Source organism: Amblyomma americanum, chromosome 2 (assembly GCF_052857255.1).
Source record: "Amblyomma americanum isolate KBUSLIRL-KWMA chromosome 2, ASM5285725v1, whole genome shotgun sequence".
NCBI classification, from domain to species: domain Eukaryota; kingdom Metazoa; phylum Arthropoda; class Arachnida; order Ixodida; family Ixodidae; genus Amblyomma; species Amblyomma americanum.
In genome coordinates, this window is record NC_135498.1 from 223,431,093 (window position 1) to 223,455,242 (window position 24,150).

At 45.6% G+C, this 24,150-nt stretch overlaps 1 protein-coding gene across 6 annotated transcripts in view; it reads right to left on the bottom strand.

Moving 5' to 3' along the window:
• Nucleotides 1-1,446: 1,446 nt before the first annotated feature.
• LOC144122196 (polyamine-transporting ATPase 13A3-like) overlaps nt 1,447-24,150 on the bottom strand; it is a 738,347-nt gene continuing 715,643 nt past the window's right edge. The window contains exons 32-33 of one of the 6 annotated variants that reach the window (XM_077655777.1): nt 8,849-8,972; nt 1,447-2,309 (exon numbers count right to left, since the gene is read on the bottom strand). In XM_077655777.1, the coding sequence (XP_077511903.1) occupies nt 2,104-2,309; nt 8,849-8,972 (330 nt within the window). In that variant the 3' untranslated portion in view covers nt 1,447-2,103. Of the gene's footprint in view, nt 2,310-7,918; nt 8,131-8,848; nt 8,973-24,150 lie in introns of those variants that run through there. The other 5 variants (XM_077655778.1, XM_077655779.1, XM_077655780.1 and 2 more) reach the window with 5 other exon arrangements.

The following is a 24,150-nucleotide window of genomic DNA, read 5'->3' on the forward strand; positions in this document are numbered from 1 at the left end:
TTCATCATGCAAGACAAGTCATGAGAAAAAAAGTTGCGCCGAGTAGATTTTAATGGTGCCTTATAATCCTTTTCACATGCTCTGTATTTGTCATGTGAACTCACAAGACCATTCAGTTTTGCCTGTCTGTATAGTTTTTTCTTTTTGTTGTTCAGCCGCCGAAGACGGTTGGTAAACCAAGGAGAACTGCTATCACAGGTAATGGTTAACATGGGAATGAACTGGTCGATGAGATCATTGAGGGCAGTTTTAAAAAGGATCCAGTTCTGCTCTATAGAGCGAGAGCAGAAATCATGCAAAAATTTATCAGAAAACATTAATAATTCTGCATTAATTGCATCAAAATTTGCTTTGCCGTAACATCCTATGTTCTTTTTAGTAGTTATCTTTTTACTAGTGCGAAATTTAATGCACCCAGTGATAACATCGTGGTCAGAGATGCGTTCCTCATGAGTTATGCCTGAAAATATATCAGGTTTGTTTGTGAGAACTAAGTCAAGTACATTGGAAGAGGCTTTAGTTGATCGTGTTGGTTGGTTAATGAGTTGTGTTAGTGAAAAATCAAGGCAAGTGCTGAGAAAAGAATGTGCTTCTGCATCTGTGTCCACTACGGAAAGTGTTGACCAATTAATTCTTGGAAAATTGAAATCTCCAAATATAATAACAGCGGAATTGGGAAAACGCGCATACATTTCACTGAGCACCCGATGATATTCATCTGAAAACGCACCAGACATGTCGGGAGGACGGTAGAAAACGCCGATGATGACACGAAATGCACCATCATTCAAAGAAACCCAAACACATTCAAGGAAAGAATCGATAACGATAGGTGTGGCAATGAAATCCTCCTTTATCGCGATGAGAACACCGCCCCCCCTTCGCAATTGTCTATCGCAGCGAAAAAATTTGAAATTGCATGTACTGGTAAAGATGTTGACATCATGAATAGTGTCGTTCAGCCACGTCTCAGTTAGTACCACTAAAGAAGCTTGGCATGAATCGATGAAAGATGATAGTGCAATACCGTTAGCTACAACACTTCTAATGTTGGTGTACAAAAACAGCCATTCGTTATCATTACCACAATGTAATTTGGCAGGTGAGGTGGTCGATGAACGCAGGTTAACGGAAACGGAGGGAGGACGTCATTCGCCATCCTCGCGCCCTGATACAAGAATGGCTCGACTTTCGTTGGTGTTCCACATGTAAAGATCATCGTTAACGAAGAGCTTGTTGAAAACGAGTCGCACTTTATCCCCATCTTTCTTAATAGATTTTGAAAACTGGAGAAGCTTCCGTCGCTTTTCGCGTACGGCTTCGGAGTAATCGCGCGAGATGCTTAAATTAGTGTTTTTTAACTTATAGCCGCGGCTCATGACAGTGTCAACTTCCCTGTCATTAAAAAATTTGGCTATGATAGGCCGCTTTTTCTCGGAAGAAAAGCGGCCCACGCGATGTGCTCTGGAAACAGATTCAACAGTAAGCCCAAGTTTTTCTTTACAAAAGTCATTTACGAGACGTTCAGACTCCTCCCAAGTTTCCGACTTCTTTGGATCATCTATACCGTAAAATAGAACATTGGATCGCCTAGAGCGATTTTCAAGGTCGTCAATTTTTGCCTGTACATTTGCGAGACCCTTGTCACTGTTCCCCACGAGCTCAGCAGATGGTGCGGTTGCAAATTTCTGCTCTAGATCGTGAACTCGCTTTGTTAGTTTTTCTAAGTCAATTTTTAAGTCTGTGTGAATCTGAAGCACTTTGTTGACAGAGTCTTGAAGGGCTGCATTGCTGGCTTCAAGGCGTAAGATGGAACCAGCCACAAGGTCCAGCTTTTCCTCTTGAGCCTTAGTCATGGGTCCCGGGTTTAGCTCGACATCGCCTCCCAAAACTAGCAGACACCATAAACAGGATACACCAGCGCGGAAACTTTTTAAAACATGAGGTGGCCACGACACCGCTAAAAGACAGACGTCATCGTCACGGTAAGAATAAGCGTCATAGTAACCAACCTGTAGATACATCAGTGGTGAGCGTGGGATCGCAGTGGCGGTGCCGTGGCCCAGAGGGGCGTCGAAAGGCGCGCACTTTTGTACCGCCCGATCAGCAGTCAGAGTCCCACGTTGCCAGACGGAATCGACCACTGCGTCCAGAAGTGGCGGAGCATCCAGAATAGGTGACGCAGGCAAAAAACATGTTGATAGGCCGCAGTCGGTTGACGTACACGCGCCGAGCTGGGAGCTTGTATCGTTGAGGCATTCCGTCTTGTGCATCGTCCATGGCCGGCCCAGGAAAATCAGCAGCAGCACCTGTAGATACATCAGTGGTGAGCGTGGGATCGCAGTGGCGGTGGAGGACAATGGCTGCATTGATGAATGAAATTCCTCGATGGCGGACTTGAATAGTTGGTGGTTGGTGATGGTGGACAATTCAGTCGGTAGGGCATTACAGTTTCGGGTAGTCTTAAGGAAAAAACGATTGCTGGAATGTTGTGGTATGTGCACCTTCATGGTACACTGCGTTCGGATGGTTATGGCGGGAAATGCATTGCGAGCGTGGGATAATTTGATTGGCTGCCAGAAAACTGTGAAAGAATTTATAAAGTAAACAAAGGCGCGCTGCGTTAAGTCGGCTGACTATCGTAGGTACATGTAATCGCGATTTCATTGCTAAGATGCTCGTATGGTAAGAGTAGGCCGAAGAGACAAACTTGGCAGCCCGACTCTGGACTGCCTCAATGGTATTGATTAGGTTGTCTTATGGGGACCTCAATCCGAATTAGCATATTCGAGTTTCGGCCTGATGAATGTCTTGTAAGCCGGTAATTTAAGTGAACTGTGTGCTAATGCAAGGTTGCGCCGATTGTACCCAAGGACGTTGTTTAAAGAGCTGGTGATGCGAGTGATATAGACCGTCCAAGTTATATCGGTTGAAATATAAACGCCTAAGTACTTGCTATTTTCGGCGAAAGAAACTGCGGAGTTATCAATAGTGCATACAGGCCAGCAAAAGATAGGACGACGATGACGACGGTGAAAGGAAGTTAGTAAGGTATTGGAGAGACATGAGCCACTTTTCACACCAAGGTCGTTTTGAAGGGCGACGATGTGCAATAGATTTCTTATAGGGTGACATATGACGCAAACTTCAGCGAACAGTCAGATGTTTAGGCACGGGAGAGCAGCTACCATGCGGTTGCACTGCGGTTGCTCTAGCGGCAGCACTGCAGCGGCAGATTTTAGCAACTGGTCTCTCCAAGGCGCTTCCAGTGGGTATGGGGAAGCTGCCATGCGTTTGCTGCTAAGAACTCCTTTCTGCTTTCTCGTGCAGGTTAGTCAGTCTCAATCGCTATTTTGCAAACGTACCAACAATGTCTGTTTGCTGCACTTCCCTTGCCCACAAGTGCTGGTTGTCACTCTGAACGATTGCGTATCTACTGCTATGTTGCTATTACATTCCGGGCACGTAGAGTTAAACCCAGGTCCTGGAGACTCTGATCAACAGCGCAGTGAAGTTATGGCTGCTATAGCTGCTTTGTCGTACAAATTTGACGCCTGTCATACTGAAATGATGAATGCCACAGCGGAACTTAAGGTCAACCATGAAGCCCTTACTGAGACTGTTTCCGATTTATCCAATAGAGTGGCTGCCGTGGAAGCCGTGGTTGAGTCTCTTGAAAATACGCCTTCAGGAACAGATATAACTAGCGTAGTCCAAGAAGCAATTTCAAATAAAAACGCTGTGCTCGCGTCAAGACTAGACGTTCAGGATTTTAAGCACGTTTGGATTCGGTTTGGATTTGGTTCTGGAGTTTAAGACTGATTTTAAGCAGCACGTTCTGGGGGACCAATCAAGACTCGTTAAATTGAATTTCTATGGAATCTCGGACAACTTATCAGAGACGTGGGTACAATAAGAAGCCTAGATACATCACTTTCTTTCCAAGTGTCTCAACGTCGGAAGTCGCGATTCATAGAGCTCATAGATTAGGCACGTTTAATGCCGGCAAGACACGGCCTGTTATTGCCAGGTTTGCATCTTTTAAAATGAGAGACTACATAATTTCCCAAAAAGCAGAGTTTAAATTAGAGAGTGTTTCTAACGGCGAAGGTTTGTGAAAAGCTACCAGTCGATCGATGAAAGCACTAAGTGACTTTGGAAAGGCTAGCGGTCAGTCCTATTCTTTGCGACATAAACTAATCATAGGAAATAAGTGCTACGTGTTTAGCGCAACCACAGACGAAGTATGCGAGATCGGACCAGCAAGGAGCGCGATTGAACCCAAAACAGGCAACACATCACCGGTTTCAGCCTCTTCACATTCAGGTTCAGCATAACTATTTCATGTTCGAAGGCTAACAAACTGCATATCGCTTCTTTTCACGAATGTTCAAAGGATCGCCAACAAACGCACATCACTGTCATCCCATATCGACGCATGCTCAGCTGATATAGTTGTCCTTACTGAAACGTAGCTCTCAGCAAAGATAAAAAATAGTGAAATATTATACTGTGAAAAACATATAACCTTTACAGATTCGATCGCGATTTCCGTGCTGACGGAGGTGTACTCATTGCCGTGAACTCTTATCAATTCCTTCGCTATCCCCATTGATTCACCGGCAGAAATAGTTTGCACTCATGTAGTTTTTCCAACAGGCGACCTTACTTTTTGTGCGTGTTATCATCCTCACCAGCTACATTCTTCACTGATCTTCATGATGTCCTTAACAAATTAATTGTCCGATACCCAGGATCATTTATTCTTACTAGGTGACTTCAATTTTCCAAATATAGTGTGGAGAACCGGTGTTCCCTCTGTTAAGCAGCCGTCCTCCAAATGCATTCATTTTTTAGACATCTGCGCCGATTTCAATCTAACACAGCTGATTCATGAACCCACACGCACTACCAGCAGCTCGCCTACTTTACTTTAGACCTTCTTACCACATCTCCCGATTTGGTCACCATTCAAACGTACATTAAAGGAATCAGTGACCACTCGTTTCTCCACTTGGCAATTACGAAGAAAGTTCGTTCGACGAAAGTCGTTAAAACTATATATGATTACAATGCCGCCGATACCACATCCAGCGCATCTGAACTAGAATCATTCATTACTAAGTACACACTAAACTTTTCTAAATGTACCGTTGAAGAGAACTGATTGTTGTACAAGCACTAACTGCTTACATTAATAGATCGCCATGTGCCTAAAAGCAAGGTTGTTTCAAATTCTGCCTCACCGTGGTTTACTGGAACCCTACGCCGCGTGCGCAACAAAAATAAACGTATTTTTCGTCGCGCCAAAGCAATAACCTTCCTGAACTCTGGGCTGCATATCATAACATTCACCCAGAATATGCTGTCGCATTCAAAAATGCAAAAAAAAAGAATTTTTTTATAACACCCTTCCATCACTTCTACAGTATAGTCTACGCAAATTCTGAAATATTCTTGCTGGCAAAGAAAGCAAGGTAATTCAACTGGCCCGTTCTGACAGTACCCCGATGCCTCCGAACCAATGCTGATACATTTTAAACGATGTATCTTGTTCCGTTTTCCTCAAAAGGGCTCCTACTAATCTTCCGTCGGTACCTAATTGCTCTTACTTGCCAACGAATTTCATTACTATAGATTGGGCCAGCACAGAAAAGTTGATTGAAGACGTGAAAATAACTTCATCTGGTGAAGATCAATCAATTGGAAAATGCTCAAAACTACTCGACTGTATTCAATTATGCTTTCCATGCTTTTTTCGCAGTCTCTAGGTGCCTTAATTAGAACTCCCAAGTGATTGGAGGGTTAGCAAGGTTGTTCCAGTCACTGAATCAGATAACACTCATTCCCCCAATAATTATCACCCTATATCACTTTTAAGTATTCCATGAAAACTTTTCGAGCACGCTATATATTCTCATCTCGTCAATTGCCTTGAGTCTAATTTCTTCTTTACAGCTGAACAACACGGTTTTAGAAAGGCGTTCTCATGCGAAACACAACTTTATGTTTTACTAATGACCTATTTACCCATCCTGACGTGAGCTTCGATGTAGACCGCCTGTTTTTGGACTTTGCGAAAGCTTTCGCTACGGTGTCACATGATCTCCTAATTTTTAAACTTAGCATGCTTAACATTGATCAAATAGTACTAAACTGGATTAAAAGCCTTCTGTCAAATCGAACTCAGTACGTTGCTGCTAACGACTCTTCATCTTCTCACATTTTCGTAACATTGGGCGTACCCCAGGGATCGGTACTGGGACCTCTTCCCTTCCAAGCCGCCGCGGTGGCTTAGTGGTTATGGCGCTCGGCTGCTCGCCCGAAAGACGCGGGTTCGATCCCAGCCACGGCGGTCGAATTTCGATGGAGGCGAAATTCTAGAGGCCCGTGCGCTGTGCGATGTCAGTGCACGTTAAAGAAATCCAGGTGGTCAAAATTTCCGGAGCCCTTCACTACGGCGTCCCTCATTGCCTGAGTCGGTTTGGGACGTTAAACCTCCATAAACCAAACCAGCTTCTCTTCCTCCTTTACATTAACGACCTTCCTAAATGCATTTCCCATTCATCTCTCGGACTTTTCGCAGACAACGGCGTCGTTTATCGCAAAATAGCTGACCACACTGATTCTATAAACTTCAAGATCTTACAAGCATATCTAACTGGTGCGATAAATGGTTCATGCCACTAAATGCTAACAAATGTAAAAGAATGCATGAGTCGCATCGCACTGAAAACACGTGCCCTTACTTTCTTCGCGACATTTCTCTTGAATCCGTCAAATCGTACAGATACTTTATATTTCACGTAACCTATCATAGAATATGAACGTCGAACACGTCACTAATAACGCTAACCGGGTTCTTGCATACTTACGTCGAAATTTGCGGCTCCTCTGCCGATGAAACTAACACTCTACAAAACATTAGTGCCGCCAAATCTAGAATGCGCATGCGCAGTATGGGATCCCAGTCAAATCACACTAATAAACACACTTGAATCCATTCAAAATCGTGCAGCACGTTTGATCTTTTTTAACTATCCCCGTCACGCCAGCATTACTTCCATGAAAAGACCCCTGCCCTGCTGGACCTTTCTTCGCGCCGTAAATGTTTTAGACTTTGTCTTTTCCATAGAATATATCATCACAACCCTGCGTTAAAGGATCATCTTTTTGCTCGCCCATCATACATATCCTCCCGTTCTGACCACATGTTTAAAGTTGCTGTTCCATTTTACAGAACCAAAATTTCTTATAATTCATTTATTCCCAAAACCAGCGCAGACTGGAACAACCTTCCTCCCTCCATCGCTGCCATTTCTGACAGCAACAATTTCAAGACCACTGTATTTTCTGCCGCTTTGTAAAATAGTATTGTATAACATGCACTCTTTATTTGATGTGCCTTACCACTCTTTTTTTGTAATGCCCCCGGGCCTGGAAAGTATAATAAATAAATAAATACGAAGTGGGAGATCATTAATGTATACTAGAAAGAGAATGGGTCTAGTACAGTGCCCTGGGGGACGCCAGACTTCACGCGTACTAGGGATGACCACTGATAGGTATTTATTTATATATATTATTTATATCAAATAGCCTAATGGCCCTGCGGCCATATTGAGGGGAATGAAGCAAGACGTACAACAAGACAGATGACAAGAAATAGAAATACGTTCATGTGTTACAGAACTACATATGGCTCACTGCACTGAGTATTACAGATTTCAGCAATTGTGCACCTCAATGGAAAGCTACAAGGAAGAAAACGAAAAAACGAGAAAAGAGAAGAGAAACAAAAACCAACAAGGGAAGCGACAATCTGCATTTTTCATATTCCTGTGCTGCCACCTCGCGTACAACGCTGGAAACTCACTGGAATGGTACTGTGCGCCAAACCCGGCCGGACTGAGTGCCGCTGCGGAGCACGTTTTGTTAAAATCTGTCAACGATGGCGTGTCCGGGGCAGCACCTGGTACCTGGAGGATTTCTAGGATTGACTGATGGCTCGGTGCGAAGTGCGAAGCAGGCTGCTGTGCCCACCGAAGAGCACATTCTTCAGTATCTCCGATCAACCGGCATGCGATGCGAACGCCAGCTGAGCAAGGGCCGCCGCTTCAGAGATGAAGGCTGCATTCGGAACATAATTTTCAAGGAAATATCTCCCCATCAGTGAGGTCGGCGTTTTCCGCTGTGTATGCCTGCCATCCATTAAAAGGAGGATACTACATCGTGCACGCCGTAGCACAGAAAACGACTGGGGACAACAGTTTTCACAAGCAATCGTTGTGCTCAAGCGCTGCCGAATAGCTGCACGAACTACAAAAGCACAAGCCTACACGCAACATGGCAGCTCTGCTAGAATTTCACTTTATTTTCCCACAGCACACCGCTGCATAGGTTAAAGAACCATGCGTGTCCATAAAGACGAGCGCGTGGGGCGCACATTGAGTCATTCCAGCGATACCACGCAGCGCTCTTCATCATGAATATGATGCGAACACACGCATAACGCACGTTCTTCTTCTGCCTCTTAATACATGGCACATACCCACACCGGGGGATTGGCCAGGGTGTAGTGGCATAAACAAGAAAATTTCAATAGGAGATTATGACAAAATTCTAGCACCATGCGTGAATGCTCTCGTAGCTTTTGTTTTCGTTGTCCGCTCCATCGCGCGTGGAAAGCGGCTCACAACACTTGCCAACTTGGCCTTCTTGCTTGAGAAAGCAAAAAGCGTCGGAACGAAGTCTAAAGGCCGCGGTGACATTCGAGGCCTTCCTGGCCATGAATAAAACCTTTCGTGATAGACTGCACACGCATTTAACCACAGTACCTCATCCGTACCTGTCACAAAGTGATTCCTGCACAGTCTTGACGTGCTTGACGGTGCCCAAGGGCGGCCACGATCATCGAGCCGGCGAACTCCTTTTATGCACGCTTTGCGTCGAAGGCGGTCCCGGGAAGCGTTCTGAAAGCGAAAAAATCCGAGTTTGCTTCCCTTTCCATATTGGGCATCGCAGCCGTATGCAACACATGTCGTAGGCATCGCCAAATGCGTCGCGCTGAACGCCCGGCGGCTGCAGCAACGCACCCCGCGTAGGAAGCCGGTTTGTTTACACTTCCACGGCCGGTCTAGAGTGGAGCGCGCGACCCTTCCAATATGTTTCGCGACACCGCCGCCAGGGGATGGGCGCATGCGCAGTCGCGTCGTGAAAAAAAGGCGGATTCAGCAGCTGTCACATATATTAAGGAACCTAAATTAAATTTTAAAGGAAAAGGGTGTGAAGAAGACGACGCGAATTAACCGCAGAATTAAGAAGAGGAAGAAGAAGCATTCGGTGAGGTGGAGGGAGATGATTGGTGGAGAAGCATTCTGTGAGGTGGAGAGAGATGATTGGTGGAGAAGAGAAGAAGACGACGGCAAGGCATACGTGGACTAACACCGAGGCTATAAAAGGGCAAATGAGAGCGAGGCCCGGGGGGGAACACCAGAGAAGCGGAGGCTCCGGCGGGTCAGGGACACTTTGGCTGGAAGAGAGCGACGCCGGCTACTGCTCCGGTGAGCTCACGTTCTACGACATGGCATCGTGGACCTCCTGCCGTGCCTGAGCCCGTTCTGGGGAGTCAACGGAGGACGCTACCACCTGCTACGGCCAGGGGTGTCTCCAGCGCTGTTGCCACTCACGCCAACAACACCGGCATCACCTCCACGGGCGCTTGCACCTGGAGCTTGTACGACGCAGCCAGCGACGCCAGCCCAAGCGCGTCGAACGCCGCCAGCGACGCCAGCTCAAGCACGGCGAACGCCGCCTCGACGCCGCCTACTGGATTCATACAACGCCGCAGCCCCACCGAACCAACCGTGGGCACGAACGCCGACCGCTAATAGTAGAACACTAGTAGTAGACGCTAGTAGCAGTGTGCCCGGGTAGTGTGTATTTATAGACTTTGTGCTTTTTGTTAGTTTTGTTAGTTTTGTGTTCTAGTGTGTGTGCCACGTAGGGTGTATTAAATGTGCGTTTGTGTGGGTACACCCGTCGCCTAGTCCATTCTTTCGGTCCGAGTGTTCTCCGGAGAGATCCGTGACAGCAACACAGTGTTCAAGTGGCACTGCGCACATGTCATGAACAAGAAATGCAGGCAAATAACTTTTTCTTCAAATGCTCGAGATCGTCGGTGAGGGCCACATCTGCTGACAAGTGGTTCCACCCGGATGATGTAGTTGGAATGAAAAAAATCCAAGCGAGCGGTTGTGTGTCAAGGTGGAACGCCGACTTTACGTGGATGGTCAATGCGCGATGACACATAGGTGGGTGGAAGGAGCAAAGCGTGCTTCAAAACAGGATTCAGATTGTAGATCTTAAAAAAAGAGTCGTGAAATTTTTCTGCGCAATGAAAGTAATGGCACTGACAAAGTGTTTTTCATTAGTGTGATGTGCGGTCATAGTTGTGGAGGATAAAACGAGCGGCATGGTTCTGAACAGCTTCCAAAACAGATATAAGGGACTTAGCTTGAGGGTCCCATATCGACGCGGCATATTCAAACTTTAAACTAACTAATGTTTTACAAAGAAGGAATTTTACTGAAATGGGTGCATTAGGGAAGTTCCTTTTTATGCAACCGAGCATACGGCTAGAGTTTCCTGTAATGCATGTAATATGCTGGTTCCAGGAAAGGTTTCGCGTCAGATGTACACCGAGGTCTTTATACGAGGTAACCGGAGCTAACGAAGCGTTCTTGATGCTGTAAGAGGCCGGTGGCGAGACGCCTTGACGTGAGAAGCGCATGTATTTGCATTTTGATGTGTTTAAAATCATTTTTATTTAGTGTACCAGTCAGCAACACAGTTAAGATCAGCTTGCATTAAGTGCATGGATAAACTGATGACTGTCAATTAAGAAGGCACTGATCCAGTCAACAATCAAGGGCTGCAGACTCAGGTGGCATAATTTCTCGAATAAGCGGCCATGAGGGACTTTATCGAACGTCTTTTCGAAATCTAGGAACAGAGCATCACATTGTATATTCCTGCCTAAGTACGAGTGTAAATCATCTAGAAAAAGGACGATCCGAGTTTCACGTGAGCTAGCTTTGAGGACACCGTGCTGATTAGGATAGAAAAATTTATAAAACTTTGAAAAGTAGCAACATGTGAATTTCAAATATGATCCATGATTTTTCAGCAAACAATTGTGAGTGAAATCGGGCGAGAATTGTCGGGGATGAACAGTTACCTTTTTTGAATGCTGGGATGACTTTACCAATCTGCCAGTCGCATGGTAATATTCCTGTTGTAAGCGGTCGCTGCAAGGTGAGTGCCAGCATGACACTGCATATATTTTAGTATTCTTCAGCACTTTTACGTTAATGCTATCAATAAAAGAGGACAAAGTAATGGCTAATGAGTCAATAACATTAGCAATGCCATGGGGTTCAAATAAAATGTATCAACAAAATAAAACAATTAAATGTAAACTTGTTGGTTACGGAGGGCTAACAACATTTGGGGCGGGCTATACGAGCGGGTGTACTGCAGGGAGAGATGCGTGTCGAGCCGCTGGTACCGGCGCTCGATCCACCGTGCCGCTGCGCTCCAACTGTATATACGTGCAGAAACACTCGCGGCGTGCATTCTCACTGGTATATTATAGTTTGCTCACTTACAAGCAGTTTGCGGTAGCAGTTAACGGGAGTGTTTTTGCTAAGCCGGAGTGCACAGGCATCCAACGAAAGCACACCTCCCCCGTGAATCTGCGAAGTGACTTTGTCTCCGCAACTACGCCGGCTTGGTTATCTCCACTGCCGTAGAGGAAATATTTCTTTTGCCCTTACTATGAGGCACACTCACAAAATTTTAAGAGAGAACAGGTTACGGGCGTGTTTACTATGCTGGAGTGCGCAAAGCACGGAGTCCACTGTGCACGTCGCGGGTGCGCGTCACCCGCCGCCTTCGCTTGCATGGAGGTTGCCCACTCAGCGACGGAGCGAACGTCGCTCGCTCTTTCGCGCGCATGCAGCCCACTCTTTAAGCACACTCGCGAAATCGGATTCAATAACGGGATTTCCAGGACGTCATGTTACAGCTCAAAAAGACGTGGTTGATCCTGGGTACGGCACGGGCACCAAGGCTATCTTGGGGATCGACCTCACTAAGGCCTTTGACAATGTTACCCATGAGGCAATATTGAGGAACCTATCAGACATAGGACCGGCGGGTAGAACCTTCCGGTACATCAGATCGTTTCTGGAGGGTAGGACTGCGGAGATTGTAGTCGGAGAAATGAAATCGGATCCCTTCCCATTGGGGGGCAGGGGGACACCGCAAGGGTCGGTATTATCGCCCTTCCTATTTAATCTCGCCTTGATCAAGATACCACCCAGGCTGCAAGGGATATCGGGACTTAAACATACATTTTATGCGGATGACATTACTCCATGGGTAACAAGAGGCAGTGACGCACAGTTGGAAAAAACTCTACAACAGGTGGTGGATATTGTGGAGGAGCTAGCAGGGGAAGCAGGACTCTCGTGCTCTCAGCCCAAGTCCGAGCTTTTTGTTCTGAGGGATAAACCAAGAGGGATACATGCGAGGCACTATACGCCGCCACCACCTTTAGAGGTGAAAGTGGGGGGAGTACCGGTCGCTGAGGTCCAAACGATCAGGATCCTGGGTATGTATCTGCAGACTAACAGGAAGAATAGCGAGTCCTTGCAAAGGCTTAAAAATACGGTCAATGCTACCGTGCGGCTAATCAGGAGAATCGCCAATCGTAAGAGAGGTGTTAAGGAAAAAGACTTGTGTAAGCTAGTGCAGGCATTTGTGCTCAGTAGAATAGTGTATGCGACGCCTTATTTGAAGTTGGACGCGGCGGAAAAAGGAAAGGTGGAGGCTATGATTAGGCAGGCGTATAAAGCGGCTCTTGGGTTGCCTCAAAATGCGTCTACCGAAAGGCTGCTGGGATTAGGGGTGCACAACACCCTAGAAGAACTACGGGAGGCGCACTTGGTAATGCAGCTCGGTAGGCTTTCAAAAACAAAAGCAGGAAGGGACATATTGGAAAGGATCGGCATTGGAGTTGACGTTCCAGCCGGTGACACGAAAATTCAGATGAGGCGGGAAATGCACAAGGGCTTGTACATAAAACCTTTGCCCAAGAACATGCATCCAATACATCATGAGGACCGCAGGAAGGCAAGAGCCAAAGCTTTACATGCTAAGTACGGGAAGTACAACGGGGCAGTCTATGTAGATGTCGCCGAGTATAAGGACAAGGATGCATTTGCAATTGCGGTGGTGGACGGGCGAGGACGCTTGATCGCCTCTGGATCAGTCAAAACCCGCTCCTCAGAAACTGCAGAGGAAGCGGCGATAGCACTAGCTATGACTAGTAGTAATGCTGACCTGATCTTCAGCGATTCAAAAACAGCCATCCGAAATTTGGCGAGGGGCAGAATATCTGTCACAGCGGCGCGGTTGCTGAATCGGGCCACGGAGCGAGGGATTACGGAGACGGAAATTGTCTGGGTACCTGCACACTCTGGGAACCCTGGGAACGAGACGGCTCACATGAATGCTCGAGGTTTCGTCAGCCGAGTAGGTGAGCTGGACGTCCCGGGAAGGTGCACGAGAGATGGGCTGGTATCCTTTCATGACATTACTAATCATTTCAGACTTGAGCGGAGGATTTACCCACCCCCGGATAAGCAATTGGTGAAGGCGCAGGAATGCGTCTGGCGATGATTGCAGACTAGATGTTTCTTCAACCCATACGTATTGAGCAAAATCTACCCGGACATTCCGCCGGAGTGCAAATGGTGTCACGAATTGGCAACCTATGAGCACATATTAAGGAGCTGTATCATAGCACCGCCACCGGCGGACATTATGCGTGATCCTTCCCTCGAGCAGTGGGAGGCCGTGTTGGCCAGCTCAGACCCGGTCGTCCAGACCAGGGCCGTGGAGTGGGCCACCCAGGTCGCCGTCAGCCATGGGTTGATGGCCATCTGACACGGAATCGTCCACACATGCTCTCTGACGAAAATAAAGTTTTTCCATCCATCCATCCAGAGCTATCACACAGGGAAATGACATTAGGTTCGTGAGGCATAATGGCTTTTACAAAAACTCGTGGGTTAGTTTGTAGTGTTGACGATAAAGTGTTTAAGGATGGTTGCCGGGCCAGTTGGATAAAGTGTTGGAAAGGAAGTTACGTTTCGCTTTTGTGGCTTGCTTGTTGCAGTGTCTTTCAGCCGTATAATACTTGTTTCCTGCTGGGGGAAAGCTTTTAAGTTTAGGAGCTCGAAATAATCGCTTTTTTTATTGTTATTTAGTAATTTTAAGAATGTGTTAAACCACGGAGAACCAGCTCGCTAGGTTATGGTCATAGTTGGTATATGACACGAGTGGGAGTTGCAACTGTGTGTTAAACCAAACGTAAAGCACGTGTTTAAGAATTTGCTTGACGGAGTGTATTTAGTTAATGTTGACGCGGTATCAGACCAGCTTATCGAAGGGAAGTAGAAACCGCCAAAAGGCATCAAAGGCGTGTTTTGGTGTGTAGTTGTTACGGTACTCAGTGGGTCATAAAAGAAGGTTACAAAAGCACTGCCGCTGCTGGATGGAAGGTAGCATGCACCAAGAAGGATGTTTGGGAAAGTTGTCGTACAAATAAGCTGTAGCATTTCAAGTGGGATTGAAACGTCTAGGCGAGAACAATGCAATTCGGATTTCGTGGCAATAACTACACCACCACCGCGCGAGCTATTGATTCTGTCTTTGCAGAAAATATCAAACCCATACAGCGAAGGCAGAATTTCAGAGTTGCGAATGCTTAAGTTAAGTTAATGCAGCGATGGCGTAGAGGTAGAACATCCGCCTCGCGTGCAAGAGGACCGGGGTTCAAATCCTGGTGCCGCGCAATTCTCCACCGGGTTTAAAAAAAAAAAAAAAATCCGCGTGTCGATGGAATTGCATAACCAGGCCTGGAGTGCGGCCTGATCTCGGTGACCAAAACCGACAACGCACTTCCTCACCAGAGCAGGATTTGGCCACCCTGGTGTAGTACTTGGCCACAACCTTCTATGATCAAACCAATTAACCCTCGGCCCTCAGTCCCCAGCGGCTGCAGAGCAACTGACCACGGCGGCGGTCAGACCTGTGACGCAGCGGAGGGTGCTAAGAATCTCTGGCTCCGGACAGGCCGCCATTGGAATCTGAACCTGGCAACGTTTAACGCTAGAACTTTAGCTAGTGAGGCTAGCCTAGCAGTGCTGTTTGAGGAACTAGCGGGAATTAAATGGGATGTGATAGGGCTTAGCGAAGTTAGGAGGACAGGTGAGGCGTATACAGTACTAAAGGACGGACACATACTGTGCTATCGCGGGTTAGAGGATAGACGAGAACTAGGTGTGGGTTTCCTCATCAATAAGGATATAGCTGGCAACGTAGAGGAGTTCTACAGTATTAACGAGAGGGTAGCAGCCATAATAATTAGGCTGAATAGGAGGTACAAGCTGAAAGTGGTGCAGGCCTACGCACCCACATCCAGCCATGATGACCAGACCGTTGAAAGCTTCTATGAGGACGTAGAATCAGCAATGAATAGAGCAAAATCGCAGTACACTGTACTGATGGGCGACTTCAATGCGAAGGTGGGCAAGAAGCAGGCTGACGACCACGCGGTAGGTGACTATGGGATAGGCTCTAGAAATAGCAGGGGAGAGTTATTAGTCGAATTCGCGGATAGAAATAATTTACGGATCATGAATACCTTCTTCCGCAAACGAGAAAACAGGAAATGGACCTGGAAGAGCCCCAATGGTGAGATTAAAAATGAAATCGACTTCATACTATGCGCTAAACCTGGCATCATTCAGGATGTGGCCGTCCTCGGAAGGGTGCGTTGCAGCGACCATAGAATGGTAAGGTCTAGAATTAGGTTAGACTTGAAGAGGGAACGGAAGAAGCTAGCGAAGAAGAAGACCATTAACGAGTTAGCCGTAAGAGGGAAAGCACAGGAGTTTAGGATAGCGCTGCAAAACAGATATTCGGCTTTAACTGAGGAAGATGATCTTGATGTTAATTCAATGCACGATAATCTGACATCAATAATTACGGAGTGCGCAGTAGAAGTAGGTGGCAGGACAGTTCGAAAAGATACCGGGAAGCTATCTCAGGTGACGAAAGATCTGATTAAGAAGCGCCAAAACATGAAGGCATCTAGCACTACCGATAGAATAGAACTAACGGAGCTATCAAAGTTAATAAATAAGCGCAAGGTAGCCGACATAAGGAAGTTTAATATGGAGAGAATCGAGCATGCTATAAAGACCGGAGGTAGCCTAAAAACAGTGAAGAGGAAACTAGGCATAGGTAAAAACCAGATGTATGCATTAAGAGACAAGCAGGGCAATGTCATTAGCAATATGGATAAGATAGTTAACGTAGCCGAAGAGTTCTATACAGACCTGTACAGTAGCCAATGTAATCAGAGCGCTAAAGAGAAAGACAGCAGTGCACAGCAATGCGTCATCCCGCCAGTAACGAAAGATGAAGTAAAGAAAGCCTTAGAAGCAATGAAAAGGGGAAAAGCAGCTGGGGAGGATCAGGTAACAGCAGATCTGTTGAAGGATGGAGGGGACATCGTGCTAGAAAAACTAGCCACCCTGTATACGCAATGCCTTATGACCTCGACTGTAACAGAAGCTTGGAAGAATGCAAACATTATCTTAATTCATAAGAAGGGAGACGCCAAGGACTTGAAAAATTACAGGCCGATCAGCTTACTATCCGTTGCCTACAAAGTACTTACTAAGGTAATCGCTAATAGAGTCAGGGCAACGTTAGACTTTAATCAACCAAATGATCAGGCAGGCTTTCGTAAAGGATATTCCACAATAGATCATATTCACGCTATCAATCAGGTGATAGAGAAATGCGCAGAATATAACCAACCTCTATATATAGCTTTCATTGATTACGAGAAAGCATTCGACTCAGTGGAAACCTCAGCAGTCATACAGGCATTGCGTAATCAGGGGGTAGAAGAGCCTTATGTCAAAATACTGGAAGATATATATAGCAACTGCACAGCTACTATAGTCCTCCATAAAGTCAGCAATAAAATTCCAATAAGAAAGGGCGTCAGGCAAGGAGACACGATCTCGCCAATGCTGTTCACCGCATGTTTGCAGGAGGTATTTCGAGGCCTGAATTGGGAACAGTTGGGAATAAGAATAAATGGAGAATACCTAAATAATCTGCGATTTGCTGATGACATTGCCTTGCTGAGTCACTCAGGAGGTGAACTGCAAATCATGATCAACGAGTTAGACAGGCAGAGCAGATCGATGGGTCTAAAAATTAACATGCAGAAAACCAAGATAATGTTCAACAGCCTAGCAAGGGAACAACAGTTCACAATTGGCAGCGAGAGCCTAGAAATTGTGCCGGAATACGTCTACTTAGGGCAGGTAGTGACAGCTGATCCTGATCATGAGAGGGAGATAACTAGAAGGATAAGAATGGGGTGGAGCGCATATGGCAAATTCTCGCAGATCATGAGTGGCAGTTTACCAATTTCCCTCAAGAGGAAAGTGTACAACAGCATGATCTTACCGGTACTCACCTACGGGGCAGAAACGTGGAGGCTAACGAAAAGAGTTCAGCTTAAGTTAAGGACAACGCAGCGAGCCATGGAAAGAAAAATGATAGGTGTAACGTTAAGAGATCGGAAGCGGGCAGAGTGGGTGAGGGAACAAACACGGGTTAATGACATCCTAGTCGAAATCAAGAGAAAGAAATGGGCTTGGGCAGGGCATGTAATGCGAAGGCAGGATAACCGCTGGTCTTTAAGGGTAACGGAGTGGGTTCCAAGAGAAAGTAAGCGTAGCAGGGGGCGGCAGAACGTTAGGTGGGCGGATGAGATTAAGAAGTTTGCAGGCAAAGGGTGGATGCAGCTGGCAAAGGATAGGGTTAATTGGAGAGACATGGGAGAGGCCTTTGCCCTGCAGTGGGTGTAGTAAGGCTGATGATGATGAAGTTAAGCCACGTTTCAGTTAGTAGCACTACAGTGGAAAATTACGAAGATATTACGCTGCATAACTGAACTCGCTGCATAACTGAACTCGATTGTGTATTGGTTAACAAAAATGACATAGGAGATGGGTCACGATGACTCGTTTGGCGTTGAGGTGCGACTGGTTGCTATATTTTTAGCTTAAATTACACTGTCAGAATAATAATAAAATACAAAAATTTTGTTTCCCACGAGGATACTGTGTAATCGAAGTTTAAATTTGGTATTTTTTCCTACGCCAAATTCTGCTAGGTTTTTACGAGCAAGGCGCGTTCGGGGCGCGAAATCCTCGGCAATAGTGAAGCTACTGTTCTTCAATTTGCTACTCGCCGAGATTATTCGCTGTTTGTCTTTAAAATTCGTGAACGTAAATATGATGCGCCTAGTCTTGCCTTCATGAAAGGCGCCTAGCCCATGAGCGCATTCGATATTTCAAGGTTGTAAACACTCATCCAACCGCTGGTTACAAAGGTCGATGACCAGTTTCTCAGAATCCTGCCATGATTCATTGCCTTTATCTTCCAAGCCATGAAATACGAAATTACACCGGCGTGATCTGTTTTCCGCGTTGTCCACCCGGCAGCCAGCATCGAGGCAATATCCCGACAATCTTTACTTGTGGCCCTCATGCTCTCTATTTTGGTTTTTGCAGCAGTGAAGCATTCGCAGTCCGTTTCAATTTTTGATAGTCATGTTTTCAGTTCCCTGTAAGTTAATTCGTGGAGCGAATCGATTTCAACTCTTCCAGCATGGCTGCCTGTCCGGACTTGATTTTGCGCATGCCCTGCAGCATTTCAGCACGACTTTCTTCAGGAGGGCCAATGTTGGTCCCTACGTCCCCAGCTAGTAGGAGTAGCTTAAGTAACATGCACGCACACTCATACATGATAAGCCGTGAGCTACGTGGGCCCGGCAGCACAAGTACACAACGGTTGCTATTTAGTTTAAGCGAAGAGGCAATAACAGCACGTTACCTGCACAACGAAGAAGCGAGATACGCTAGCGATGCCCGTTGTAGACGTGTAGCAGAGCCAACTAAAGGATTCGCCGATGTGCGAGTGGCTTATATAGGCCTTTCGTGCTGCTGATAGTTTCGAGTTTATTTTATTTACATCACAGATGTGGGTAGGTACGGGTAAAAAGTGATCGCAGATCACTTGAGGCACCTCCAGACCCCCTTTACATGGCATAAAGCAGGAAATATGAGTACTATGTAAAAGATTGCAAACATCGGAAGATCGGCGAACACTATAGACAAAACTTTTTACACAGACACAGATATACATACAAAATATATTTACGCCAAATTATATATATATATATATACATATATATATATATATATATATATATATGTTACGAACGTAGGTTGCGTTGGCTCCGCAGAATAAAGATTTAAGAGAAGTGGGCACTTCTACAAAGACACTTTTATTTATCAACGTTTCGACCGCGGTGCGGTCTTCTTCAGGACTGAAGAAGACCGCACCGCGGTCGAAACGTTGATAAATAAAAGTGTCTTTGTAGAAGTGCCCACTTCTCTTAAATATATATATATATATATATATATATATATATATATATATATATATATATATATATATATATATATATATATATATATACTGAAACAGCGTTTTATTGCTATTAGCAACTGCGCTATCCTGCTGCACAAACCTTGGATAACTCGTAATCGAGCTTCTTTGATGTCTATTAATTCATTTAGTAATTTATAGAATACCAGCAGCCGGACAGCTCAAAGGAACCCTCCAACAGTATGGCGTAGAAAGAGGAAGGCACACAAGCTGCGAGCAAAGATCGCCTCGCGCAGTTTCCTTTCTTGTTCGCTTTCAGCGTCAGGCGTTGATCTTCAACAGTGCCCTCAGTGACAACTTGTAGTGAATACGGTCTTTGAAGCGGTTTAACGAGCCCTGATGTTTGCGGTAGGCTTATTCGTGAATTTTTCAATCCATGTGGCACCTACCTGCGCTGGCAAGAAACGTAGAGTGGAGGTCCAATAGCAGGCGCCCCTCGACAGCCTAATTAAAACGCGTCAGAATAACGCTCGCAGAGCCGCAAGAATCTAAAGAAAAAAAGGAAGGGGAAACCAGATTTGCACTGTTCTGCAGTCCGTGTCAAAAAATTGACACGTAATTTCATAAATCAACTTCGTGTTGAAGCGATCGGCGCCGCAGGATTGTCCGTGTTGAGATTCTCTTGTGATCTGGGAAAAGTCACACCGACAGTGCTATTTTTCGCTAGTTCTGGTGGCATTATTTCGTGTCACCTAGTATCTAATGTCATCTCCTAAAGTTACTAAGGTGCGAAATTCCTGCGCAGCTGTTGCGCTCATACTCGTCTTTGCTATCGCAACGTCGGCACGCATAAACTGGGACAGTTGGGATCAGATCACATTTCAAGCTCGTGTTTTTAAATTAAAGCTATCACTAAATGCGTGTATGGAAGCAATTCGGGGTTGTCGGCCTTTTTCGCTGCATTTTTCTCAACGGGTCGGTGGCACTGGGCTCAATATTGGACCGCGCGCGTTACTGCGAGTTGCACGATCGTTCGCGTTCGGCGCCGCTCGCCGGACTACAAGATTATGCCCCCGTATTTGTATTGCGTGGACTACGAGGGAGCGACGACCGGCCGACACGGAAACCGTTACACAAGTGCCTTTATTCCGAATAAGGTCCGCGAAAGGCGCACGCCTAGGAGCGAAGCCCACTCATACAGCGGGGAGACGCTTGCTGGAAGTTACGCGCTGCTCGCACGCAAGGAGGTGCCGTTTGCATAGAGGAGCTCCTTCAAGATTTGATGTGCGTCCATATGAATCATCCACATGTAGAGGAGTTTTAACATTCTTAGCCAGCTGAACTTGCTATTAAAACCTGCTAAGCGCTGAATAATAATTAAGTCACAAAGGTTCAGCAGCAAGTTAGGCGAGAAGGCTGTCAGGAATCCCTTTAAGTAGATTTACACATTTTTGTAACAGGGCATATATGTTTCAGTGTACCCATCATAGGGATATTCTGAACATAATAATGTGCCTGCATCCAACATACCTCTCCTGATATTACTCGTTCACTAGTCCCACTTATATAGTGTACTCCTTCCTAAGCCTTAGTAGGCAGCAGCAGCAAATGCGGCAATGTTCGAGTTGTGAGGAATAATAAAATGGTATGATCGGAGAAAAAAATATAGAAGCCATGCGAAATTACTCACAACCATGTATTATGGCTTGCCCTAGGGTTGAGCTTACGTGAAATACAAAACTTGACCATACACAGACAAGGTTTATAACGTAGCTGTTGGCTGCCCAGTACCAACATATTCTTTGCACTGCCGCTGGAGCTGCGCTTCATGCATTATGTCTTCACTTTGAGCTGACGTACACATCAATATTATTAAATTTTCAATTTTTACACTAGTGTTCTCCTGCCTCAACCACGTCATAATTATAATGAGCTTGCGCCGAGAAAGAATTTTGTTGTTCTTCCATGAGTAAGCGTACTCACATCGACTCTATGAACGGAATATTTTTATTACAAACCAGAGAAAAATGACACACAAGTTTCCACTTCGAGCAATTGTGCCAAAAACATCATCACCCTCTCCTGGTTTTCAGCTGGGAGGGAACAGTATCAATGATGTCATTCCCACCAAACACCAGAGTAATCAAAGAATGTTTACGGTAAGTGCGAAGTGGCTTTTATCGCTGAAAAATGAGACGGCTGTCTTATGGCACTCACCTGTCTCAGCCATTCTAACCACTACTTCACAGCAATAGCACAAATATACTTTGCAAGGCATTATCACCCTTATTAAAGCCCATTGTAGCAAATGCATGTCAGTCTCCACCCGCAGTATCCGCACAACAATGGTGAATGCACAGTGAAACCTCAAGTGAATGAATTACATAGCAGCAACACAAAAAATTGTTCATGTGAATCTTTCCAGATCTCCAGCAACTGGCTTGAAACAATAAGCTGGAAACAATAAGAACACAGCGGCTGGCTTGAAAGCAGTAAGCTGAATATGCAAACGAGATATGAAATGTGGTTGGCAGTAGAGTGATATGGACTTTCATAAAACCGGATGAAGCCTCCTTGACAGCATAAGTCATTTTTAAGTAATGAAACCAAAACAAAGCCCACCAGATAGAATGCGTGGTGGACATACGGTTTCAGAAAATTTTTGACTGATAAACAGGCATTCATTCTGGTGATATTTCACTGTATACTGTACAAATTTAACTCTTAGGTGAAGTGCAACCCTAATTTACAATTTTCGTACATCAGGGCAAATTTATGTAGCATTTAGCATCGTGGATGCTTACTAAACTAAGCTGCAGGATGAAGAGTGACAACAAATGCCCAACACCTTGCTTTCTGTGGGAACTGCGAAATGACTTTTGCAATGTACATTTCATCAATTATCTTTCAATGCCTGAAAATCAGTAGCCTCATAATGCACACGGATACAGCAAAAGTAATCATAACTGCGAAAAGTAAATTGGCCTTTTTTATATGGTTTTAAGGCGAGCTGCGCCGCGCCCTGTCGTTCAAGTCATGCTGCATAATTTTAAATGTATTTTGTGGCTTTATTGCGAACATGGTCTATAAACCATCTCTCTCCCGCTACAGCGCTTGCATGAGAAAAATACAATGCCATCATTAGAGCACCCTTTTAAAGGTAACTGGTCTGTAGCGATGCCTGTTTTGCACGTCTCAAATCCTTGGCTCTCTTTCTTGCCATATGTGCATGAAACAGATGCACTGTCATCTTTCGTGGTTCAAGTAACAATGGATGGGGCGCAGATAAGTTTGCTTCTCGGGATTTGAGCATGCAATGAACGTAGTCGTGCCTCATTTATGTGGAAATTTTGGTTCCCGAGCAAAAGTGGCTATAAAGCGAGTCGTCCGTAATAATGAATCACGAATTACAACTAAAGCGGATCGTCTCAAAAAATTGTTTTATGATTACAGACTCTTCCTAAGCACAGGGGCGGGCAGTGAAGAGGAAATTGGGCAATCTTAGCAGCTCAGGTGGATTATTCTGGTCGCCATTATTTCGAAAATCTAATGCTTTAGGATGAAGCTCGTTGGAAGCGCATAGTGGTCACTGAGATGTATGATAGTGCCATTTGATGAGATGCAGCATCTCCTACTGCGACTGTTCACATTGCAAAAACTCTGTACTCACTCGGCTCACAACTGCTAAATGTGGTTTTCAACGAAGAATACGGATAGTTATTTTTCACAAACAGTCATCTAATGTGGCAAACGGTAAGGAGCTCCGACCTAGCACCTTACCACTTTAAAGCATGAAGCCATGCACACACAGAAAGGGAACTTCTAAGGCTTTTGCACATTCTCCCTGCCTTTCGCTGGTGTTCTTCACTTAAATTGTAAGGGGAGGAACATCTGGTAGAAGCACACCTAATTTCGTTCTCATTCCTGTCTCTATTAACGGGACAAAAATACACGGGTATCAATGGGCTCCGTGCATTTTCACTCTGTCCATTGTCCGGACAGCGGGTTTCCATATTAACGAAGCCTAAATACACTGAAAAAGTGTGGACACAACTTGTCTCCTTTCGGAATTGATGAGGAGGGCGACGCCTAGGTACTGGGTCCTGCCAGACACCCGCCACATCCGCCTTAAACGGCTAGATCCGACGATGACCTTTTCAGTTCCTCGCGGAATACCTCGCCCTATTGCATGCGTTATCCGTAGACTACGTTTAAATGTGGCATTCACGCGCAAATACTTGCACTTAATAGGACAAGCGGACTCCCAGGAATGTACCACATGTGGCGCGCAAGAGACTATAGAACATGTTTTAGTGGCGTGTCCAGAGTATGCACGTGAAAGACTCATACTCGCATCTGCTCTGAAGCCTATGGACACATCGCTCCTCTCTGAGGATTTGATCCTCGGCGTTTGGCCAGATAGTTTTAGAACTGTAAAGGCAACGCGAGCGCTCTCACGCTTTTTGAGCGACACGGACCTTGTCTCGCGTTTGTGATGTCAGAAAGTGTGCCTTGTTTTTTTTTTAAAGTAGTTTT